This window comes from Gobio gobio (assembly GCF_949357685.1).
Source record: "Gobio gobio genome assembly, chromosome: 18".
Lineage (NCBI taxonomy): Eukaryota > Metazoa > Chordata > Actinopteri > Cypriniformes > Gobionidae > Gobio > Gobio gobio.
Window position 1 is genome coordinate 26087185 of NC_137111.1, and position 26842 is coordinate 26114026.

General features: G+C 39.3%; 1 protein-coding gene across 2 annotated transcripts in view; it reads right to left on the reverse strand.

Moving 5' to 3' along the window:
• Positions 1-228: 228 nt before the first annotated feature.
• The window catches only part of hif1aa (hypoxia inducible factor 1 subunit alpha a), a 59473-nt gene continuing 32859 nt past the window's right edge, over positions 229-26842 (reverse strand). Inside the window, exons 4-15 of one of the 2 annotated variants that reach the window (XM_079843136.1) lie at positions 26134-26218; positions 25943-26055; positions 25621-25820; positions 7903-8009; positions 7675-7822; positions 7301-7554; positions 5875-6071; positions 5664-5765; positions 5292-5524; positions 5037-5139; positions 2462-2570; positions 229-2361 (exon numbers count right to left, since the gene is read on the reverse strand). In XM_079843136.1, the coding sequence (XP_079699262.1) occupies positions 2198-2361; positions 2462-2570; positions 5037-5139; positions 5292-5524; positions 5664-5765; positions 5875-6071; positions 7301-7554; positions 7675-7822; positions 7903-8009; positions 25621-25820; positions 25943-26055; positions 26134-26218 (1815 nt within the window). In that variant the 3' untranslated portion in view covers positions 229-2197. Of the gene's footprint in view, positions 2362-2461; positions 2571-5036; positions 5140-5291; positions 5525-5663; positions 5766-5874; positions 6072-7300; positions 7555-7674; positions 7823-7902; positions 8010-25620; positions 25821-25942; positions 26219-26842 lie in introns of both variants that reach the window. The other variant, XM_079843135.1, reaches the window with a different exon arrangement.

A 26842-nucleotide genomic window follows, 5' to 3' on the forward strand; every position in this document is an offset into this window, starting at 1 on the left:
CCCCGGGATAGTAAGATCTACATTTGGTTTGAAACATATTTTCATTGCATGTGGCCTCACGGGATAGTAAAGAGTCCATTGAATGCACACTTCTGAATATCTCCAGAAGTAGGTCATCCAGGTACTTTTCACCTGTTTTATGAATACTATGAAACTCACAGTACTACTATACTTCAATAAGTAGGCTAATTCAGATGCAGCTTTCGTTTTTTTTTTTTTTTTAGATAATTTATGAATTTTCAGTCCATACACACTTATTGCACTATTCCTACTACAAAATGGCATAGAACAGGGGTGTCCAATTCTTCTCCTAAAGGGCCACAGATTCAATTAAACTCCAACTTCAATTAAACACACCTGAACCATCTAGCTGTCCCAGTGCTGTTGGACTGTTATATCAGCGCTCTTGGAAATGTTTTATATTATCAGACTAATGTGCAGAACTCCACAGTTCAGTTGAACAACCACCCGTCATACACAAACAAACCAGCTGCTCCTGCAGAGTAAAGCTGGTCATTATTGTGAACAATCAGCCTCACTGGACATGTTTATGAGAACAAATCGTTAAATAGAAAAACAGTCTTTTTCTTACCTTCATAAAACTGGCCTGCGTTTGATTGAAGTGCAACAGTCCATAGAGACTGAGAACAGCCCTCTCCATAGCAACAAAAGCAAGAATCATGGGATTTCCCCACTAATTCAATGAGAGCCATTCACTCAACCTGGACGACAGACACAGATACAACATGGTGTGTATAAAGTTACCAAGAATAAAGCCATTCTCCATGAGTAAGTGTTTTCCCACAGAAATGTGGAGGGGACCTTCTGAGGTTTTGTGTGTCTCGCGCAGCACATAAAGAGCTCATGCAGCGTCCTGAGCGATGAAGCAAGTCCTTTGGCAAGGCCATTAGTAATTGAAAACAGTTCTTGTTCTGTGTTGTGTTGTGTTGTGTTGGATGAACACATACATTTGAACACAATCTTGACTTATTTGCGGATGTACTGTTTATATACAGTAGGGTTAGGTTTAGTGGTGTAAAGAATGGAAAAACATCTCAAATAAAAATCCTTTTCAATGTTGATAATAAAAAAAAGTTATTGAGCAGCAATCAGCATATTAAAATGATTTATGAAGGATCATATGACACTGGAACTGCTAAAAATTCAGGTTAGTCATCGCAGGAATAAATTAAATTTTACAAGATATTAAAATAGAAAATAGTTAGTTTAAACTGTAATAATATTTCACAATATATATTTCAATATGCTATTTTTACAGTATTTTTCATCAAATAGAGACTTCTGTAAAACACTTTTGAACAGTAGTATGGGTTCTATTATTATTTTTATTTGTTTGAAGGCTTTACATTTAAATCACACACTGATGTCTAAAGGCTAACTGTTGTTGAAAAACAATGTTTTTATTTGTCACAGATATTACAGTTTCCTGAAGACAATGTGACACGACAGGAAAGAACATGAGAAACACAGAGCTCACACACTAGGGGTTGTAGTACCAGATCTTATGCTTCCTATTTGCCACTGTTATTGTAATACGGGAAACTCATAGTATAGGGAACACAAGAGAACATTTTAACCGTTAATGTCCCACATAAATCCAGAGATGAAACTAAATAGAAATCTCTAGCAATAATAGGAATAGTGAGTAATAATTTCAACATTAGGGTAGTAATGCGTAATGTAGGTAGTAGTGTGGGTCGGTCTACCAATATGCTGACTACTCTCAAATGCTGTATAATATATTTCACAAATTTATAATAAAAGCCACTTTAGACATTTCACAACATTTACACACAAATATATGGGACATGTAGAGACCTGAACAAAGAAAACATACCTTGTACCTTATACATACCTTAGACATATATTATAAAAACAGTGCAGTGCTAATAAAATAACATTTTCTGAAAGCTGCAGGTAAATTCATGTAATTTGTGCGAGAAAAATCTTTGTAGTTGTAACACAATACAATCTTAAATAGAATAGAATATATATTATCTTCTCTGTGAGTATTTCTATCTTGTAAGAACATCATAATTCTGTTATACATTTCCCTTGGCATAAATTATTATTAACTAGCTATGTATTGCTCACCACTGTTTCTTTTATAATGGAAGTCAATCCATAATGCCACTGATATCTCCCTATTTATGGGAAAACACACATGTTTTTTTTTTTAAATAACTAGGTCCAAGGCACACAGTAGCTCCTCCCCCTGTAACAGGTGCTGCCGTCCAGTCACAGGCACATTTACCTCACAGTCGTAACAGGTCAGCTGGGGGAGGGGCATAGTTATGGCTCCACCCTCTGACGATCTGCTCAACAATCTACTCGCAACATCTGAGGAAAAAAAAGCAGAAAGAGCAAATTTGCATGAAAAAAGTCTCGTAATATTCGCAAAGATTTCACACACTGACGTGTTGTCTCCATGGTTACATACCAGATGGCAGTAACAGTATCGTGGCGTGACGAATCCCTTCTGATGATGAAGCATCTGATTTCCTGACCTTTTTCTCTGGAAAATCAGTCACCACCTGCAACACAGACCCCTGGGAGAAAACACACATCAACAGTCACACGTAAACTCTTCTTATATACACTGCGTGCAGAATTATTACACTCTAAAAAAAAAAGGTTCTATATGGCACTAAAAGTGGTTCTTTGTCGTAATCATAGGGGAACCACTTTTGGTGCTATATGGCACCATATCTTAACATTTTCTGTATATGGTAGCGGTGCTATATAGCACCTCAGCCAAAGAACCGGTGAAGAACCACTGAAGCACCGCTGAAGAACCACAGAAGCACCAATATTTGTGCTATACAGCACTTAAAAGGATCCCCAATGATTACGAGCCAAGAACCACTTTTAGTGCCATATACAACCTTTTTTTTTTTTAGAGTGTAGGCATGTTGATTTTCTGATACTTTTTTTCCAGGCACATTTTACCAATTCCAAACCACCATAATCTTATTAACTACTATTAATATTGTATTTAATCATTTATAGGTGATATATACAGGGAGTGCAGAATTATTAGGCACGTTGATTTTCTGATCATATTTTTTTTCTATATTTTTAGTCCATCTCTGCAAAACGGACTTCAAGATGGACTAAAATGAACTCCCAAAACGTACTGCCAGATTCTGGAAGATTAATTCTTCAAACAGTGGTACTAGAGGATGTGGTGCTGGTCCTTCAAGAGTCATTCTCAACCTATAAAACCTATAAAGCCTATAAAAAAGCAGGCTTCATGTATTTTACAACACTTCAGCTTATGATTCTTATTTAGTGGGGGTCATTTTTTAGGATTCTTTACCTAACTGAAGTCTCTGAGATCCTGACACCTTGCACTTCTGGAGACTCCAGGTAGATTGCAGCTCTGGAAAATGGTGGCGCTGGAGACTAAAGGGTTCCTGATGGTTTCACCCTTAATTCTTCACCTTAATTCTTAATTCTTTTGCGGTTAATAGGTGTCTTTTCTCCGCCACATGTTTTTGTCTGACCCTGCTGACCCAACGAGCATTTCACTGTCCAATGGTCACCCCTTAACTGCAATGTCTAGTATTGCATTAGTATTGCATCCTTCTCATGGGCATTTAATACTTTTTGACTTTTCAGTCTGAGTTAAATCTCTTTTTTGGCTCAATTTATCTGTAAAAGAAAACATACCTAATAATTCTGCACACCTGAATATAAGGTGATTTTCATTTCCAGCCTTCATGAACAATTATATATCACTTATACATTATTAAATACTAAATCAATAGTAGTTATTAGGATTACTGTGGTTTGGAATTGGTCAAATGTGCCTGGAAAAAAAATATGATCAGAAAATCAACGTGCCTAATAATTCTGCACTCCCTGTAATTGTTCATGAAGGTTTGGAATGAAAAACACCTTATATTCAGGTGTGCAGAATTATTAGTCACGTTTTTTTGTACAGATAAAATGAGCCAAAAAAGAAACTTAACACAGACTGAGAAGTGAAAAATTCTTAAGTGCCCATGAGAAGGATGCAAAACGAATGCAAAACTAGACATTGCAGTTAACATTGCAGACACTGTCACACAAGACGCAGGTTTTAACCACTCTATATATTATAATGATTTTATGTATATAAGAGTTTTAATAGGTTTACATGTTTTCTTAGTCATTTTAGTCAATTTTATTCCTCTTATCTGTTTTAATGTGTGTATGTCTTTAAATGTTACTGGGTCTGCAGGAAGTAGACCAGCATAAAGGAGGCAGCATGGCAAAAAAGTTTGCTATACAAACCGACCACATGATAATCACCAGCCAAGTAGATTGCAGAGTATCCAGTGTGGACTTTCCTTTCCAGCACAATTTGGATAATCACTTCCGTGGACTTTGTATACACCAATGGACACTTACACATTGGGATTCATTCAGACTGTTTTTGGGTATGGGGTTGAGGACTCAGACTGAGGTTTCCTGGTTTTACTGTGTTGTTTTAATTTCCTTGTGAATATTGTAAATACACTTTTATTTATACATCATATTGCTGTTGTCTGTCTCATCCATTTTAAACACTCCTAAATCTCACACAGTATTATCTGACCCCATTTTAATTGAAGTAACAGCTTCCAATAAGGCCGATTATTACAACCATTGGACAGTGAAATGCTCATTGGGTTAGCAGGGTCAGACAAAAACAGGTGGTGAAGAAAAGACACCGGTTAACTGCGAAAGAATTAAGTGTGAAACCATCAGGAACGCTTTAGTCTCCAGCGCCACCATTTTCCAGAACTGCAACCTACCTGGATTCTCCAGAACTGCAAGGTGTCAGGATCTCAGGTACTTAAGTTCGGTAAAGAATCCCAAGAAATGTCCCCCACTTAATAAGAATTGCTATAGTGCCCAGCTGACTGCTCATTATAAACATTTATTTTTATAATATTATTAATATGTTCTGACAGTTCCATGAAGTGATTGACTCCGATTCAAGTATTCCAGAGAGATATGCAGTAATACACATTAAAGATCTCACATACCAGCCTTATTGCTTCAGACAGAGGTATGGTCTCAAGTTTCCTCTTGAGTAGCTTTGGGTTGGTCTGACATTTAGAAGAAATATCGCTGTCTTGAATAATTTCTCTGGAGAGTTACATAACGAAACCGGAAGAGAGAAAAAAGGGCAACAGAAAATAGATTCTTGAATTACTGTATTTGTTTGTTCATCTGTTAAGAGTTAATTTGCAGCACAGATCTGATTAACAAAGCATGTCTCTCTGAGCATGAGGCCTCACCTGCTGTTGTCCTGCTCTGTGGTTCTAGTGTTCTGCTGAACAGTGTCACAGGACACCATGTCTGGAGGGGCTGCTGGGAGAGCAGGGGCAGTTTGTGTGCTGCTGGAGGGGGTCAGTTCAAGCGCTGAACCTGGGCTGGAACACATCGACTCAGCTGGAGAAGCCGTCCGCAGCTGGAAGTCATCATCTATGGGAATGTATGGAGCTAACATCTCCAGATCCAAGCCCACTCCCTATGATCATCATAATCGCCAGCACATTAAAGCACGTAATGGTGCACTACATTTATTTTGTTGTGTTGCTTGATATGGCTGTCGTCTTGGACTTATATTGACATCTGTGTGGATGCAGTACATCATCAACCCACTGTACCTGTGTATTAAAGGATGCCCTAGACTCCATATCCATGGAAAATAGTCTCTCCACGTGATCTGGTTTTAGGTCACTTAATTCTGAATCCTCTGGGAGATCAACCTAAACATAAACAAACAACCAATTCATGTCACATTTAATATACATTTTGTTATTTTGCTAAAAGTGTGAAAGGTATGGAATGTACTGTAAAACAGTGACTAGACTCCACCTGGGATCTGGAAGAATCAGAAGCCGAAGATTGTGAGAAGGGGAAGTCATCAGGTTGAAGATAGGCTGGGGAGGCATCATCATCATTTAGTGAGGAACAGAGAGGAGAGAGGGGTGAGAGGGGTAGCAGAACACTTGAAGATGGCAACATGACATCGTTGTAGAGAGGGATTTCTGTCAACACAGATATTGCAGAGTCTGCAAGAAAAAACAAAACAAAAAAAACATACTTTCTTATAATTGGTCAAAATGTAAATATATGTATAAATATGAATGTTTAGTTATTGTATTATGGGCTGTGAATAATAGGATTATAGGCAACGACGTATGAGTCAAACGATGTAATGTATATAAGGATGACATGTATTGTTTAATCAAAACCAATAATTTTCTCTAGATGTTTAATGTATGCCCAACATCATGGATGCAGCATGCTTTATTAATGACGAAGTGTTGTGAGGTCATGTAACAGCAATGCAGCATATTAATTAAATGGTTGTTGCATACTGCATGTCATAAAGTTTTAGTTAAAGTAAAAAAGTAGCAGATTTTTTAAAATAAGTAGGCACTAGGTATTCTACAATATTTACTACATAATTGCTATTATTCCATTCAAACGTAGGCATTTTGGTGCTATCTACAGTATTTTCAGAAAACACAACGTCAACACAATATAAGGCACACAGAATTTACTGCAGACTGAAATTGCGTGAATGACCCTGAAACTTCCAGAAGTTCTAGCAACTAATACATTTGACTTAGATGAGTCACGCCAAGATGCGCATAAATTCTAAAGATGTGCGATAAAAAACGTATGTGCTCAATTGAGGCGGATAATGTTTTTATATAAGACATGCGCATAAACTAAGATGGAAACATTTAATTAATACATTCCTCGATGTGCAACAAAAAACTCACACGACTTTGCCTCAACAGAGGATGTAATTGGATAACTGGACTAATCAGAAGATCAATTTCTTTGCACAGCATCTCAAATTTTGGCATGATTATTCTGAAATGCCTAAGTCAGAGTCTGTCATCAAAATGATTGTGTATAATTTCCTCCAAGAACTGTCTTTCACAACTGCGTTCCCAAACACCAGGCATCTGCCTCAGAGCACAAGATGACAGTGTTAAAGGGATAGTTCACCCAAAAATGAAAATTCTGTTTTCATTTACTCACCCTCAAGTTGTTCCAAACCTGTATGAGATTCTTTGTTCTGCTGAACACAAAAGAAGATATTTTGAAGAATGTTTGTAACCAAGCAGATAGAGCAACCATTGACTATCATAGTAGGGGGGAAAAAACTATGGTAGTCAATGGTTGCTTTGTTACAAACATTCTTTAAAATATCTTCTTTTGTGTTCAGCAGAAAAAAGAAACTCATACAATTTGGATGGAAACATATTTAATGTGGAGTTCAGACCTGTGCTGGTGACATCCAGTGTGAGGACAGGGTCTACTACAGTCAGTGCCGCTGGCTCCCCCTTCAGGCTATCATTTAACTCCTCTTCCACAGATGCCTCTTCCTTTTCATCCCTCTGTTTTCCCTCCTCTTTCAACTCAGCCACGGTCACTTCAGCCACAAGGAACTCCTCCTGGCGTTCTTCCTGTTCACATTTTATTTTTGTGCTGTTGGTTTGCTGAAGGGATAGGATTTGTTTGGGCTGTTCAATGCCACTGCAAAGGATGAAACGAAAACAGATGAAAATAATGGCACTCATACAAACACAAGCACATATTGATATTCAGGCAGACACACATTTAAACGCACACTAAGACTAATGTGTGAAGTCCCACCTGAGGATGTAGTTGACACAGACCACACACTGTGGCTGGGAGTTTTTACTGTTATAGATCACAGTGGCCTGAGTCTCTGCCCAAACAAATCCTCCTGCTTTAGCCAACAGCCGGTACTGTCCAGTACACACTTGTCCCTTTACAAACACTGCAGAGAGAGACATATGAATCATTATGATATATCTCAATTTAGATCTGCATACGTGAATGGCATTTATATGACCTTACAGTTGTGGTGTGTTTTGGTCATGTGGTCAGAATCCAGAGCGTGATAGTATTCATACACAGAATGCTGCAACAGATCCACTGGATCAAAACCCAACAGCTCTGTGATCCTGCAAACACACACAAACACACACATGCTGCTCTGTGACACATCAGCTTTCACAAGTCACCACTAGATGGCGAAGAAATCCAGGTCATAAATCTGGACCTTCAGTCCACAGACTGCATAAGAAAATTCATACTTCCAAACTTATGTCTCAGTACACAGTAGTCCTGAAATCATGGGCAAAAATACCTAGATGACCTACTTCACAAGATTCTGATAATGACTTTAGTTTTGTTGATATTAGGGCCTAAGCCCCAACGAGTGAAGTAATTTGAATGCCTTTGAATGCATTTTGAGTATATATTGTATATACTTTCACATGTATATGTACAAAACTCTGTACGCATATAGATCTCATAGAGCGGGACAACTTTCTCACTGACAGCCTGACGCCAACCAAACAGAAAGTCGGCTATTCATGGTTTTGTGAAAAGCGCATCGCATGTACTAAACGTTTTAATACCCCTCCTAAGGGAGTTATGAGATCGGCACCAAACTTGGTCAACAACACGAAGCCAAGACGATTTTTTAATATTGTGAATGGTTTGGTCGTGGCGAACAAATTTATGAATTTACAAAAACGAATTTATGGCGTAAAAAGGGAAACATGAAGTGCATACATTATCTAATTTTGATGAAATTTCAGATGTATGTTCGTTTCAAGGAGGCCGATCACGTGGATGCAAATATTTTGAGTCAAAGTCATAGTGCTACCAACTAGCAGCAGAAAGTGTCTCTTTCAAATTGCCCTCTTAATTTTACCCAAATTACTTCAAACCTGGTCAGAATAATCTCAAGACATGGCTGATTTAAAACTGTGATGGGATTCTTGATATCTTGAATATCTATAATATTGAGGCTCTTAACATGGGGGTGGGAGTGGTGGGGCAGGTTAGGGTTATGGTTAGAAAGTGGTAGTTTTACCGGCGACAGTCACCAAACTCGGTACATATATTGGTCTCATCAAATTTCTTCAATTTTCATATTTACAGTCATTAACTTCGACCAACAGGACATTGGCTATTTTGGTTTGAATTGGGATTCAAACTAATTCTCCAAGGGGATTCATACGATTCACACCAAACTTTCTCAACATGTCAAGACATTGAGGATGCTAAATTGCGAACGGATATTGGATATCTCGAACGTTGTTGCCATGGTGAGGGATTACAGTTTGTGGTACTTGAGGCCACTCAGTGAAACCATTCACTCATGTACCTAATCTTCAGACCAAATCTGCAAAACTGCAAGCACATTATTTGCTTTACACTCATGTAACCCCCTAAAGTTTCACACCAAGTTCTATGCAGTACCATAGTTTCCCTGAAGGGGGAGCTATATGAACTGGTTGGCTGAGACATAGACAGAGAAGAAGACCGTTCTTAGCTGGTGGTACCAAGGGGGTAATCCAGCACCCGGAAAGCATACCTTCCATAGGGGCAAGGAGAAGCTCGCAGGCAATCTTTTACGGTCTATGAGGCAATCGGGGGGACGCAGAGGCATAAAGGCCGATAAAGTCATGGGAGAAGCATGTGGAGAAGCCCATAGAGAGCCAAAAGCAACGGGACAAAATATTTCAAAAATGAGATTCAGATTTCACTCTGTACAACTACTAGAAGACATACAACTGTCAGACTGGTTGCTCACGTCACATCTACGTCGTCAAGCTCAGTCTGAAGCTGTGCAGTACGCTCAGCCATCAGGAAGTTAGTGCTTCTACTTGACTTCACTTTTCCCCGCTGAAGCCCAAGGGGTCGCTGTGTCCATTTCTTTTACTGTCTATGGGTGGTACGCACGAGTGTGTTTCTGGGTTTCAAAAGGAATTCCGATTGATGTTGATTGAGAGACCTTGTCTCTATGAACTCTGACTGTTTTTTATTGCCTGATTCCATACTGTGACATAAAACCTGAGCTTATGCGAGCTATGGCGAGCCAGTCCCTGTGAAGGCCCAACAGCTTACGTTTAACTCGGACCTGTTTGCGTGGGATTCATTTCATTTCAGCTAAGCTGTTACTTTATATACACACTACACGGGTAGTAGAAAAAGAAAGGCCTTACATATACATACATACATACATTTCACACAACACACCAACTTGTGAAGGAACCAGGAGGACTTTTGGACACTTTATTTTTTTGTTTTGTTTTCTTGGACCTGTTGTGCACGACATGGACTAAATATAGATTTTTAAATTTTTTTTCCATTTCAGAAGTGTTGTGTTGGGACAATACATCAAAGTATTAACCCGTTTCATTCTGGGTTTCTTTATATATATATATATATATATATATATATATATATATATATATATATATATATATATATGTGTGTGTGCTATAAATGTGCTGTTAGCTGTTTCATACCATTTGGCCCAAGATTATTTTTTTGTCCTCCTAAGAGTCGAACCTAGCCCTATTTCTATGCATATCCAGAGTAATATAACACGCTTGGTGTTATACTGACAACTGTTGCCGTGTTACACTCCGTTTACAATTGTACAACAAACTTTTTGCAAAATGCAGTTCCCTATATTAGACACATCATTAAAAACTAACATCTCTTTTGTTTAATTTGGAAAACACTGCCATTTGAATGTAACCTTCATTTACAGATTATCTACACCCAATGATCATGTGTGACAGCACTTGTTCATTTATAAATAGTTCACTTATAAATCAAAACAATGTTTAAAGAAATAAATAAAATTATTTTTACCCCCTTGCATTTGATTAAGATGTAAATATACCTCATTTGATTACTTACAGTAGAAATCAAAACTTCAAAATCATTTCTTTTAAATCATGCATGCATTTTTTTGTTTTGTAAATATATACTGAATATATATATAGGTTGGCACCTTTATTTCTATAGCACTTCATACAATACAAGACTGTTTCAAAGCAGCTTAACAATAGTTCGAAATTGTAAAGCAGCACTAACAAGCCATAAGTGTCATCATTACACATCAGAAATAAACGCGACAACAGCCTGTCAGCGTGCAACTTTTAACATGCACATCTAAAGAACATGCTCTACTGGCAAAGAAAACTCGACACGAGAAGGGAAAAAATTTGAAGAAGCGGCAACGAACATTAAATCATAAGTGAAACTAACCCTAGTTATCATCTAAAGACACCGAATTTGTTGATAAAAGGTAGCACGAATTGTTACTCATTTGAACCAGCCCCTCACGGGCGACTGCCGCGCACAAACATAACAAAACCCAACTTAAAATCCAGGCCTAGTCCTCTCTCGTCCTTCACCGGTGTCGCTCGTCCTTATATGCCTCCGTGCTCCCTCATGAGAGGACTCGAGACCGGTGTGTCTCAATCACGCACACCGCTCTCGCTCGCTCGTCCACCTCGCCACACTTTTAACTTCTGGACATTCGTCAGCGCTGCCACACACTCGCATCTTTCACCGCCGCCATTACTGAACTACAACTCAAACTAGCGCATGACATCAACGTCATCGCTCTCAGCCACTCCCTCTGTTCGCTGATTGGACCGGTAAAAAATTGTTCGGGGGAAAACCTAAGCATACACCGCAGTCCCAGACGTAGTACTGAAGGAAAATGAAAATTGAGCAGAAGTACGTAGGAGGGCGGAGCCAGGCTACAGACAAGGAGACGTTGGGATATCTTTCAAGCAGACATTACTCTTTATTGAGACGTGCTGTTTGGTTGCTGTAGTCGTCAAATGAGTCTAACTCAAACAGTACAAAACACTATAATTTATCCACATTTCAGGGGGAGGAATTACACAGCAAATGGGTGACGACCTTAAACAAAGCATGCAAATTAATTATCCAGGTGAGATAATTAAGAGACCTGCCCCAGACTCCAATCCTAATCCAATCAGCATAATGATTTCCATTTAAAAACGAGAAAAGGAATTGGCAGAAATATCCTTCTGGAAACTTTGCTTAAAGGGGTGGTAAAACACGATTTCATTTTTATAACTTTAGCTAGTGTGTAATAATGCTGTTTGAGCATAAACAACATCTGCAAAGTTACAACGTTCAAAGTTTAAAGCAAAGGGAGATATTTGTTTAAAAAAAAATCTATTTCTAAGGACTACAGCAAATGTCCGGTAGGGACTACAGACATTCCTTCAGGCTTGCTGACATCACAAGTCCCAATATTTACATAAACCCCTCCTCCGAGAATATTAAATAAGGGGGGATGAGGCCATTTTGTATTGCTGTGGGGAAGAGTTGCTGTGGTATAGTTAGTAGGCTGGAGTGTTGTTGCCGCAATGCAGACGAAACGCTGTTATTTTCATCCGGATTGCAGGTCCACTTTGTTCAGCCTTCCTAGCGACGTGGGTGCATTGCAGTGCGTTTAACATAAAACATGTTATATGCATGTGTGTATGAGACAGAGGGGAACAGGTCGCATTTGCAGCAGTTATATGCTGCCCATCATAAATCAAAGCACGAGACAGACAGGGGTCGGAGGAGAAGACCGGAAAATGTGACATAATGGAAAATATTTGTCTGTATTTGCGATACACGAGCCGCGGTTCAGCTGCGCGAGATAAACGCTGCCAGTGTGTGAATGCACAATGGGTGCACGCAGCTCCCGCTGCACATTTCACAGAGGAAAGCTTCCACAATCTTTGCGAGTTCAATGCAGGATTCGCACAACGGCTTGTCCTGAAAGATGGATTTAAAAACAGAAGCTGTTTACGGGCCACAACCTGTAAATATGATTTGTTTTTCGTCGATGTGTTTTCCTGTAACAGTTCGAATTGTAAAATAAACTTGGAATTAGTGTAATTTATTCTTTGATTAAAGCTTTTATGTATTGTTTATCTACATGCTTGTTTATCTACAGGCATGCTAAAAATGGTTCTGTGTTTGATTTGGCTACTATAGTAAAGCCAGTGTTCGTTTTGGGTTAATAGTTCTTGCGACAGATATTTGGCTATAATTGTTCTAAAAATACAAAAGTAACAGTGCCATTCAGTAGCGATCACTATAGATCCGCAGTCTTTACTCTTGAGGACTGAACAGGTTGAACAGGTTCTGCTCGATCATCTTCACTAAAATGTTCTGGGTCCGATTCAGGCTCAAATTGGTATGGTTTTATAGACGCCATTGTTTCAAATACTACCAAAGCAGTCTACTGGTAAAGGTAAGGTGCGTGACATTTCCGACAAACGTGCACTGCGGATAGCGAATCACAACACACTGGGCCAGCTAACCAATCTGAGCCCATTGCGTATTTTTGAGGGATCGGCTTCATAGAACCCGGAAACCATCAGACCGTTTTTACAAGGAGGGACAGAGCAGTGTAGAATAAAGGCGAAATATATGAAAAATAATGCCATTTTTTATAAACGAAGCATGAACACATGTTACAGTGCACCCCACAAACACAATCAAGCCTTCGAAAGAATGTTTTACCACCCCTTTAACAGACTAATGTCATCATCTTTACCTTAAATACAATGTATTTCCCTTAGTTTTAAACAGATTCTTACATTTATAATCCCACAGTCCTTCATAAATCCATTCTGTAGCTTATGTTTGTTAACGTAAGCCCCATCTTCTAGTCATGTAACTTGAAAAAGTTACAGGCACATATCACTTGCTCATTGTTGACGAATGGCATGCTGACGAATGGCATGCTGACACATAAACAAAAATGCCACTAGGGTGCATGTAGTTCTTACGGGTAATAGTCTTTTGTGGTTGGAACAGTCCTTTTCTCGTGGGGCATTTGTTGACCTAACAGGTTCCCGAACGATTAAGAATTATCTTCAGTCATCTGATGTAATTTTGCTGAAAGATAAGGATTTCTTGTTGGATTTTGTTCAAGAGTTCTTGACCACCATGTTTGTGCATAAGTGAGTCCTGGAATGCAGCCATCTTCTTTGTTTGTGGTAGGAGCTGAATTATGTAGATGTGGAGAGCTTGTGGTGGAGTGTGTATTTTCGAGAGATGGTGTCCTGTGTAGACACCCTTCTAAGTCCTTTTCCTCTCTCTCTGCTGATGGAGTAATGTCCACATGGGATTCTGTTCTCATTTTGACCACAAGGTAGCAACGTTCACAAGGAATTTTACCTAATGGAATCGAGGCTGGAGCATAATTTTCCACGCACCAAGGAAAAGGAATTAGCAAGAGTAGATCTGTCACGATGGGAGTAGCTGAAGTCAGGTCGCAGGATGGTTATCCAGGAATGCAACACGGAGAAGCTGGAGGAGTTATGACATGTACTCTTGTTGTATATTCCACTGGTGTGCCACCCTTGGGATTCCTGCTCCTACTGAAGGCAGGTGTGGCATGCAAACGTTCTTTCCAGCAAACAAGGCGCTTCTTGACATTTTCATCAGCTCTAAGAATATGTTTTTTCTGGAGTCTACACTTTGTGCAATGTACATGATCAGGACTCGACATTAAGCATGTTAATATGCTTGTCCTTCGGACAAGTAAATCTGTCACTCACTTGTCCATGTAAAATATGTGCTTGTCCGGAAATAAATAAATTGTTTTTTTGTTGTAAATATAATTTATTCTGAAGCAATTCTCATCAGTGTTTAATCAGCTTTGACATATTTAAATCTGCATATTTGTGATATTTCTACCTTGTATAAAGGGCATTTTTCATAATCTTATTAAATATAGGCTATGCTTCAGCTTTCATTTTATATTCTTAAATTTGATCAATAAATTATATTAGAATAAGACACTATAGGGCTGTTACCAATCAAATTAAATCATTTACAATGAAAAATTACAACCACAATAAATAATGTTATGAGATTGTTTTAATATTTTTTGAATATACAAATAAGAAATGTTGGAAAGAATGTTAAAACTTGAAACTAAACTGCCAGTAGGTGGCAGCAGGTGACCGTCTTAATGAGTGAGTAATTGAGTCGATTCGTTCAAGAATGAGGTAGTCGTTTATGAATAGTTCATTGAATCTTTGATTCAACCGATTCATTCAAAACGCTGAATCATTCAGTAACACACTGTTGCTGGGAGAAGCGTTATGGTTCTGCTGTGATCTTTGTTTGAAAATATTTTTGCTGCTGAAATTGAACAAAAACAGTCAATATTGCATCTAAAATATAAGTGACTTAATGTTAATTAATTGTTTATGAAACTGTCATATGAAATCAGTTCAATTGTGATGGTATTCAGGAAGGACTCCTGTCCGTGTGATGTTGCTTAACTGTATCATATGTTATAAATATAAAAACTCCACATTTTTACCGCAGTATGTTACAGTATGTTAGAGTTTCTCTGTGTGAGCTGTGCTCATGTGTTTCGATTTCTCCTCGAGAGGCTGCACAAGCGTCAACAGCGCAACCTTGTTATCGTCAGTTCATTATATATTATTATCCACTATTGATCACCACTTACACTAAATTAATGCAGAATCATTCTTGTATTTTGGTGATTCCCTAGTTATTTTTTGGAAGCCTATTGATGTTTTAATCAGGCTACTTGTCCGGTCGGGCAAGTAAAATTGTCTTTCACTTGCCCCTTCAAAAAATCTACTTGTCCCGGATAAGCGGACAAGTGTTAATGTCGAGCCCTGCATGATGATTACTAGTACGGCAATCTTGATCATGTGGATGTATGACTGAAGTTCCCAATGTGATTCTCTGCGTGTTTTTTTTTTTCTTTTTTTTTTCTGACAGTAGGCCCAGTAGTGGGTCTAGTTGCCCTTTAGAGGTTGTGGCTTCATACGCAGACGAGGAGGCCGGTGCGTATGGGTCTGGGGACAGCCATCAAGTGGTATCTGCACAGAGTAAGAAAGAAAACAAAAGACAACAGAGCAGTATTTGTTCTAAAAGACTGCAAACATTAGGGTTGTCTCCTCTGTTCAATCTGAGGCCCTGTCCACACGAACACGGGTATTTTCAAAACCGCAGCTTTTTCTACGCGGTTTGGCTGTTCATCCACACGGAAACGCAGTATCCGGTCACTGAAACCGGACTTTTTTGTAAACTCCGGCAAGGGTGAAGATTTTTAGAAACTCTGGTTGCAGCGTTGTCATGTTGACGGTAAAACCGGAGATTTCGGCTTGTGAAGTCGAAGTGTGTGTCGTTCTCTCCTTTGTTTTAACGTCAAATTGTGCGCCGTTATCTCTTTTGTTTACATGAGTCGAGTCTATGAAATGGTGGACGTAGCTTTTGATAACTCTGCTAACAGCTCTTATCACATGTATACAGATACATGCACAGTTATCTCATTGTATTGCACAACAGAGGCAATAAGCCAGAATGCAATAATACAAAATAGTAAGGCAAGTGTATGACGCTATTCCAGTCCACTTGGGCCCTGCCCCTGTGTATATACAGTTACCTGTCACTGAGTCCAAAGTAAAGGAACTTGTAGAAGGGTTTCACTGAGCCCATGGCATCCCTCAGTGCATCGATTCCGTGGATGAGACCAATGCGGAAATCAGGCAGCCAATCATAGCGTGGTTTTGCGTTTTAATGTGGACAGAGATTTTTTTTAAACCTTGCTTATGTGGATGCGATTATTTTTTTAAACGGAGGAGGTTATAAAAATACCCGTGTACGTGTGGACTAGGCCTGAGTCTGTTATTGTTGTTCCTTCTTTCCCTATTTCTTAATTCCTGCGACACCTAAAGAACAGTGAGGTAAGTATGGAGTAGTGGGTGGGGGAAGGCCTATGAGGGAATCTTCACCACGGGATTGGCCCCCACAGCCTGTTGCATTTGGTTCTTTCCCAGGCTCCTCACTGGTCCGTGTGTCCTATCCTATCCCTGTGGGTGGGGGAACAACTTTACAACCTTCCCTGACACAACCCTGCAGCTGCTGTAATCAACATCACTTGATGTGGTCCATGCCACTTAGGCTCTAACGGCTTGTTTCTGGATGATTTTATCATCACCCACTGACCTGGGATGATCATGTGTCCACCTTCTGGTGGCGTCTGCCAACACAACTCAACTCTCTTTCTGGCACACTGTATTGCCTTTGTGAGGTTTTCACAGCAAGTAATCAGGGCATCTGAGGCAATGTGTACATCAGCATTTCTAAGATCAATCGCACCTGGCATCTGCATTGGGCGTCCTGTAATAATCTCATGAGGGCTCAGTCCTAATGATCTGTTAGGTGACGCTCTCATACTACACCGTACCGCTGGCAGCTCCTCAACCCATTATACTCCTTCCTGATGCATTTTGCTTGGCCAAGTTTTGATTGTTCTGTTCGATCGTTAAACCTGTCCTGATGCTTGTGGCCTGTAGGGGCAGTAAAGATTCCACTTAATTTTCAACATTTTAGACACTTCACTTCCTTGACTAGTCGAGGTCGAGTCAATGGAATCTGGTAATCCCCATCTGGGAATGAAATCAGTGACAAGACATTTAGCAGTATGTGCAACTGTAGCATGCCCTGTAGGATAAGCTTCTATTCATCTCGAGAACTTGTCTATTACTACCAAAACGTCAGTTTTTCCCTTACAAGGAGGCAACGATATGTAATTGTAGTTTTCTCTACAGCTTTGTTGCGGTTAAATTTCTCTTTGTTCTGTTTCTCTAGCTCTGAGATGCGCTGAGACTGTTGTCTAGCTAGCGCTAAACCAAATTCTCTGTGGCAGCAGATAATGCCTTTTATGTTTTTCTTTCTTATAGATGAACCCAACACTTTCTTCAAATCTTCAGTAGACCATACTTTCTCTGGATCAATACCAAATGTTTTGTCAAATCCAATCTGACTGACTCAGTCACTATTGAGTCCATATGCTCTCCTAATAATGAGAGATCAGTCTAGCATTCTTTCTAAAAAAAATTGAGTTTCTTTGTTACCACACAATCAAAACACTAAAACTTCTCTGATCAACAGAGTGTATACTTTTTAACTCAGATCAACTATTGTTAACCTTCCATGGCAAAACAGAGGACAACACAAATATTAGCCCGTAATGCGAATCTTCCCTGCTGAAAACAGAGGCAAAACAATTCTTCCCTACCGAAACTTTCCTGTTGAACAGAGGCAAAACTTTTCTTCCCAGCCAAAAAACAGAGGCTAACAACTATTAGCTTGTGATGTTAATCTTCCCTGTCTAAAAACGAGAGTAACTTTCATCTCTAAAAGAACATTTTTAGAGGATAACTTGGTTAACTAAACCCAACAGTTGTCTGTTAACTCTTCTCTGGCGGCGCAGAGGAAAACTTTTTACTGGTCTTAAAGGTTCTTTTGGATAGAGCGGCACTCACCAACCCTTAATTGTACAGAACGTAGTCTTTGTTGAGATTAACGTTTCAATTTGCATTCAGTTGAGAAGCTCCATCCGGGTCATCACTTATAGAGAGGATCTCTCTAGGATGTGGCAGTTCAAATAAAGATCAAACCCAACAGTGTGCACAATACATAAACAATACCAGACAGCGAACTGACAGGAACAGAAAGCTTAAAGGGGTCATATAATGGTACATGCACTTTTACAAGTTGATTGTACGGAAATATGTATTGGCAGTGCCTGTACACAACCATCCTATAATGATAAAAATCCATCCAGTGTTTTTTTTTTAATCTCCTTATATGTTTTCCCCTGTCTCAAATCGAGCCGTCTGACCGCGGTCGGACGCCCCTCCCACTATTGTTAATTGACAGCAGCGTTTCAACACAGACCCGCCCTGAGCGAGCTGTCATCATAATCCGCCATTATTGATATGCTGGAGCAGAATGGCGTCTAAGCGATTGTGGTGTTCTGTTCTTGGGTGTAATAACAAACACAGCAGTCATTTTGATGTTTCTAAATCCGAATCGCTGAAGACGCAGTGGCTGAGTTTTGTTTTCAAAGGGAATATTCTCCCCGATCAACGTCAATGCTTTCATGTTTGCACAAATCATTTCTCACCAGACTGCTTTATAAACAAGGGTCAGTATAAAGCAGGTTTTGCTAAGAAGCTGCTCCTGAAAAAAACATCGGTACCAACTATTCGTGTTCCTGCTGCACCTCCAGAAGAAGTGAGTGTAACATTTTATTAACTTTTATATTAAAGCTGTAGTCTACGATGTTGAAAATGTCGAGAAAGCCTGAATTTTTAAAAAAACTCATCCCGCCCCTCCACACGCACACCCCTCCCCTCTGTGCTACCTGATCCCTCCCACCGGGAACCGACCTGAACAACGTCACTCAGTCAAGCAGGAGTAAACATCGGAACAGAGATGTACCATGTGCGATTTGAGTTCACGCCCACGCAAGATTAGCAACACATGCAATGTTCTATCGGCTCGAACAGAAAACCGCTAACGTTAGGACTATTGAAACAGTCAAGCACTTCAAGAAATATAATTACTTTGACCCGTGATAGGCGATGCTAAACGGCTAACATTCCAATGCCGACCGGCAGCATGATCATGTTGTCAGACTGATAAAAAGCTATTTATGTAATACACACCATAAAAGTATAAATAAATGCATACCTGCTCAACAAAAAGTCAGCGTCGGTTTTAAGTCCAAAGGTTTCTCTGAAGCTTCCTCCAACGGGCAATGGTGGACCCTATATTGATTCGGCTTTGAGTCCGGTGTTCTTCACTTTTTTTTAAAATCTCTGCTCTTTCCTCAATTGACTTTCTCTTTCTTCCAACCTTGACTGTTGGGGCGAGCAGGGGCCGCTTGCTGCTGTCTGTTGGTTTTTCTCCATTGCTGAGTTGACGCTGCCTACTTGCCCGCAAAATTTCATGTCGCAGGAGGGGGCGGGTGGGGTGCGGTGGGTGGAGACGCGAGTGGAGCAGGGGATTGGATGAGAGCAGTTAACCAATGTAAGCTGTCCGGCCGGACAGCTTACATTGGTCAATTTCTCTGCGGGTGTACACCCAATTGAGTGAATGGATTTTTTTCATTCTTTTTTCTCTTCATATTGTTAGGATTGTACTGTAGAACCATAACCAGCATCTAAACGAGGTTATTAATAATGAACAATCTTTGAAATCGTAGACCATAGCTTTAATCTTTGCAAATTGCTTGCACACTTCACAATGAATGCGGCTGCAGGGTAAGTTACATTACGGCATGCTTTCTATGTATGACGTTCTCAATATAATTCATAATCCCACGTTTATAATGAACAACGCGTTATGGTTATTACAAACTGTGTACGCTGGTGATAAAGTTAACGTGGTAACACTACAATCCTGCCAGTACAAAGATAGATCAAAGTGGCATTACGTTAACCAACCATTCAGAAACGTTATAAACATCAGAAACCTTAATTGTCGAACTTCGTTGGGGCGTCATCTTGTTCCGGGTCCGACTCCGGTTCAAATTGATACGGTTGCACTCAGAGACTCCTGTTGCTATTCTTTCTCCAAAATATACCCTCAACTGTTGTCAAAGCAACACTCCACTGTTTTGTGTCGAACACCCCACAGAACAGAGGGGCGGGGTGAGCAAAGCTCATTATCATTTAAAGTCACATGCACTGAAATGGCTTGCTGAAAACAGAGCTGTTTTTGACCAGATAAAATTAGTGTTTTTTTACAATACTAATGATAATTTTTAATTAAAGTATATTACAAACTTTTCATTTAGACACTAAAGAATCATATTAACTTGTACAAAAATGGCATTATATGACCCCTTTAAGTGGAGTGGAGCCGATGAAGGTGAAAGATGGCAGGTGTGCATGATTGAGGAGTGTGTGCAGGTGGGAGCCAGGAGTGATCATGGGAAATGTAGTGTGGAGGTGAAAAACTAGAAAGTGACAAATGAAACTAAATAAAGCAGAAGAACAATCAAAACAGATATAACCAGGGCTCCAGACTTACTTTTTGCCTTGGTTGCACTTGGTGCGCCTAACTTTTTTATTTAGGTTTTAACTTTTAAAATTTAGGTCCATCCAAATTATTCCCAAATTATCAACGCCACAATTTCAAGGTCACCTTTATCACGCTCCATATACATTCTCATATATATATATATACAGTGAGGAAAATAAGTATTTGAACACCCTGCTATTTTGCAAGTTCTCCCACTTAGAAATCATGGACGGGTCTGAAATTGTCATCGTAGGTGCATGTCCACTGTGAGAGACATAATCTAAATTAAAAAAAATCCAGAAATCACAATGTATGATTTTTTTACTATTTATTTGTATGATACAGCTGCAAATAAGTATTTGAACACCTGAGAAAATCAATGTTAATATTTGGTACAGTAGCCTTTGTTTGCAATTGATGTCAAACGTTTCCTGTAGTTTTTCACCAGGTTTGCACACACTGCAGGAGGGATTTTGGCCCACTCCTCTACACAGATCTTCTCTAGATCAGTCAGGTTTCTGGCCTGTCGCTGAGAAACACAGAGTTTGAGCTCCCTCCAAAGATTCTCTATTGGGTTTAGGTCTGGAGACTGGCTAGGCCACGCCAGAACCATGATATGCTTCTTACAGAGCCACTCCTTGGTTATCCTGGCTGTGTGCTTCGGGTCATTGTCATGTTGGAAGACCCAGCCTCGACCCATCTCCATTGCTCTAACTGAGGGGAAGGAGGTTGTTCCCCAAAATCTCACAATACATGGCCCCGGTCATCCTCTCCTTAATACAGTGCAGTCGCCCTGTCCCATGTGCAGAAAAACAACCCAGAGCAAGATGCTACCACCCCCATGCTTCACAGTAGGGATGGTGTTCTTGGGATGGTACTCATCATTCTTCTTCCTCCAAACTCGTTTAGTGGAATTATGACCAAAAAGTTCTATTTTGGTCTCATCTGACCACATGACTTTCTCCCATGACTCCTGTGGATCATCCAAATGGTCATTGGCAAACTTAAGACGGGCCTGGACATGTGCTGGTTTAAGCAGGGGAACCTTCCGTGCCATGCATGATTTCAAACCATGACGTCTTAGTGTATTACCAACAGTAACCTTGGAAACGGTGGTCCCAGCTCTTTTCAGGTCATTGACCAGCTCCTCCTGTGTAGTTCTGGGCTGATTTCTCACCTTTTTTAGGATCATTGAGACCCCACGAGGTGAGATCTTGCATGGAGCCCCAGTCCGAGGGAGATTGACAGTCATGTTTAGCTTCTTCCATTTTCTAATGATTGCTCCAACAGTGGACCTTTTTTCACCAAGCTGCTTGGCAATTTCCCCGTAGCCCTTTCCAGCCTTGTGGAGGTGTACAATTTTGTCTCAAGTGTCTTTGGACAGCTCTTTGGTCTTGGCCATGTTAGTAGTTGGATTCTTACTGATTGTATGGGGTGGACAGGTGTCTTTATGCAGCTAACGACCTCAAACAGGTGCATCTAATTTAGGATAATAAATGGAGTGGAGGTGGACATTTTAAAGGCAGACTAACAGGTTTTTGAGGGTCAGAATTCTAGCTGATAGACAGGTGTTCAAATACTTATTTGCAGCTGTATCATACAAATAAATAGTTAAAAAAATCATACATTGTGATTTCTGGATTTTTTTTTTTTTTGATTACGTCTCTCACAGTGGACATGCACCTACGATGACAATTTCAGACCCCTCCATGATTTCAGTTCAAATACTTATTTTCCTCACTGTATATATATATGTGTGTGCGTGTGTGTGTGTGTGTGTGTGTGTGTGTGTGTGTGTGTGTGTGTGTGTGTGTGTGTGTGTGTGTGTGTGTGTGTGTGTGTGTGTGTGTGTGTGTAAACGATTTTAAACAATTATAAGGTGTAGGTAAATACTTTTTTATTTGAATTATACTGTATATTATACTGTATATAAAATAAAAACATTTGCTTCACTGAGCTGCCAAGCTAAAACATTTTAAGCAAAATAAAACATTTCAAAATTGAAAGTGCTACTGTTTAAAGGTGCTTCTTTGAACTGAGACCTAACATTTCATGGCTCAAAGTCTTAGTGGGTTCCCCCTTGTTGTTGATCCGCTTACAAATGCACTGCTTCCTGCCATGCTCTGGCCACATTCTTTATGATTCTGGCCACATGATTTTTCAGTCCCGCTCCCGCAAAAATATATGTTACCTTCTTGCTCGCAACATTCATGTTTTGTCCCGCTCCTGCCCGCATAAAAGTATAAATAGTTTTTTTCTGACACTGTTTCAAGTAATTTAACATAACAGCAAAAGCATGCATGGTTTGGCGTGGCAGAATGCGCGCAAAGTGTGCTCCTTTCATAATTCCTAAAAAGCTATAATCTCAGTTCATCGCAATCTCACAGAGCTCCATTATCAATGAAAATGACTGCACAATGAATCTTCCATGTCTACACTTTCTTTGTTATTATCAGAGGATTTGCCAGCATACAGGATTCAGCACTGAGCAAAAACTCTGAAGTTTTGAGCGGTGATTCTATCTTAAATGCATCTGTTTGGCCATTGCATTCTAGAAATAAACGCATACTGGCTACATTGCACAATGCAGCAATGCATTGCACAATGCAGCAAAAACAAGTTATAAACAGAAACTCTGCTTATGCTTGTGAATTATGCTTTATTTTGTTTTAGTTGTTCTTGTTGCTTTTGTGAAATAGATGAATAACAATTTATTTGTTTCTAGATGTTTTACTTATAGATATTTCTATTTTACAGGAGTCCCACAAATAGTTTTATTCTCCTGCAACCCGCAACCGCAAGTACCTTACCGCCTGTGTCCGCACACAGCCATCAAAACTAGCAGATCTCTAGACCGGGGCTTGGCATCTTACCAGGGACTGGGGAGACTGGTGGCTGAAGTAGCTCCATGTCTGGGCTGTTGTCGGAGCATTGACCGGGGAGAGTGTTGGGGGGAACCGGCCTACTTTTCTTAGAGAAAAAACTCTCTATGGGTCTATTTCTTTTCATTGTTTTTCCTCTGTTATCTTGCGTTTATTTTGCTGATGCTGATTGCCGTAACTGATTCTCTGCTGCTCAGGATGTGTAGGCCTACAGGAATATCTGAACCACAGCCAATCACAGGCAAAGACCCGCCTCATCTCTGTCTCTGATTGGTTTAGACCACGATATGATCCAACCATATTTTTGAGTTCCGTCAAAGGAGAACAAACTCTGCGGCTTCATTCGTGGATAGGCAGTGTATGCGAGGACGTTAGGTGCACCGGTGCGACCTAGGAGTCCTGCATAATTTGGTACTGTGGCAGAAATGAATATAGAATTTAATTATATTATTCATGTAGACATGTATTAAAAGGAGTAATGGAATATTTTTACAGTATTTCTTTGTGATTGAGGTATAGAATTTGCATTTACCCTAAATGTTTTTAGGCTAGGTCTACTGTTTTTTCATACAAATACCATAGAACCCTATTTTTACAAGGCAGTGAAGAGCTATATGCATGTTTTTAACTGTATTTATCATGATCTTTTTTTTTTCTTCTTCAATGAATATAATATATTAAAATAGGCAGATTAGTACTAGTTGGTTGAAAGAAATAAGTAAAATCAAATGTAATACATAGTATAAACATTAGATGGCAGCATAGGCCCATTTTTAAACAGGGTTGTGCAGTACCTTGTGCTGAGAACAGGGTTTTAAGACAATGCCTTTTATTAGGTATTATATTTTATTATATATTTAACATGATCAAAGACTACTTTCTATCAGTTTTAGATTTTATTTTCTGGTTGAATCTTCTGGCTCAACTAACAAACTCTGTGTGGCATAATAAAAGGAAAATAAGGAATAGAACCAGTTCAGTTCATTCATATAATTTGTTTAATAATTAGCTTAATACAAATATAAAAAGACTTTAAGATAAATACATTTGGACTTGCAAAATGTTATGCTTTAAATTATAACTTTATTATATGATTATACTCATTTGAACTTGTGACATCCTGTGACTTGAAATTAATCTAAACTTAAATGAACTTAAATGTCATCGATGTGGATGTTGTGGTTTGTGGTCAAAGTGGCACTAGCCGCTGTGGTAAATGTGGCGTATTCAAATGACTTTGACATAGTCATTTTATATTTACCCTGTTTAAATGTATATTGTATGTCATGCACAGTTTCCCTGAAGCCACCGGGGTGGTGGTGACGCCAGGGCATGGGCCCGTCATCGCTGCTTGCAGCTATATTTTATTATTTTTAGTTAGGAATAGTGAGATGATTTACAATTATGTTATACAGTCAGTTTCTAAAAAAATTTAAAGGTTTATACATAGAAAAGACATTTGGGGCCAGTAAAATTTTTCTATTTTTTTAATTGATTAAATCTTTTATGTTCACTAATTATGTCAGTGTTACGATCAGAAATTCTTCTAATATTCTGATTTGGTGCACAAGAAACATTATTGTTATCAATGTTTAAAAAGTTGTATGGTTTAATATTTTGTGGAAACATTTTTCAGGATTCTCTGATAAATAGAAAGTTAAAAAGAACAGCATTTATTTGAAATAAATAAATATGGTGAATAAATAAATGTTTAACAATGTACACGTCTGCCATTTTTTATCTGAGTATTCATTTCTTTTTAAAACATCTTTAAAAAAAGACCCCAAACTTTATATTTGCAATGAACTTTAGTAATTTTAAGTGTAACTCCGACTCGAGTGCCCAAAAGTCCACCCTATAATAAATGATGCTCAGATGTTAGTCAGATTTTGCTGCTGTAAGCACAAAAGCATTTCGTTTTCTGCTGAGTGGGGCAGGTGTTATTGTACAACACTAAGAAGTGCTGGGACTTTACCTCTCATCGCAGTAGGTGAAGCGCATATCTAAAGTGTGGCGGCTGAGGAACGTTCTAGAATCCAGAGGAGCCTCAATGTTTGCCGGGTGGGGAATAGACTCACAGATAAGTACCAGGTTCGTTGAACATGCATTTTTTTCCTCACACGCACCCTTTTCAACACCATCTGCTGTGTGGATATGGCCCGAACAGCGCAGCACCTGTCAGAGAGAGAGGCTGATAGGGATAAATATGTATCCAGATACACTATATATATTGTTTCAGAGTAACCCTATTGTCACATGGTCAAAAATGAAGCACAAGTAGAAGTAGGGGGTGGTACCTTCCAGGAGGCAGATTTGACATTGACAGTACGCCCTCTGCTGGTCAGTGTACATTTCATCCTCAATAGAAAACTTCTGTTTGTGTGCAACTCCTTTGTTTTCTTAGACAGACCTGAAAGGGGGAATGGGAGAGATGAATGTGAGAGATCATTAATATGATTGCGAGAGAGAGAGACAGAAAGATTATTACCATTCTTGTGTGCCAGCATTTCTCTGAGCTCCTCGTGATCGCATGGATGAGTAAACTCAAACACACTGTGCCCAATAAGGTCAATCTACAGGGGGAAGAAATGGTTTAATACACAAAATTCATGTCATTATTGACATTTCTATGGCCTGGCTACACATTCATAGCCCTATTAAGAGATTCCACATCTTACAATGAAAGGTGGATTATGACATTTAATAGTTGATAACAAATACAATAATAACCAATGTATTATGCTTTAATTTCTCACCAAAATACATTAAACCGATCAAAAGTGACGGTAGAGACACTAATAATGTTTAAAAGATTTCTATTTCAAATAAATGCTGTTCTTTAAACTCTATATTCATCAAAGAATCCTGAAAAAAATGTATCCATGATTGAACGGTTACTTAAGCGATTTAGCATTAAGCTTTGTATCAGTAGAAACCCAGTAGTTTATTCAAATTATGGTACTTTTCCCCCTCATACCCCCCTGAGACGAGAGAATTCTGCATTTTATTTCTGGAAAAAATCTTCCGATGACGCAAATATTGTAATTTTGCGTCATCAGAGGTTTTTTAGCCAGAGGCTAGAGACTACAGGAGCTAGTTCCATATGTTTTCAACCCGCCCACTAGGGAGGGATCTCACTCACAGAATGTAAATACATAAGGCCGCTCGGCTCGGGCATTAATAACGATGCAGTGCGG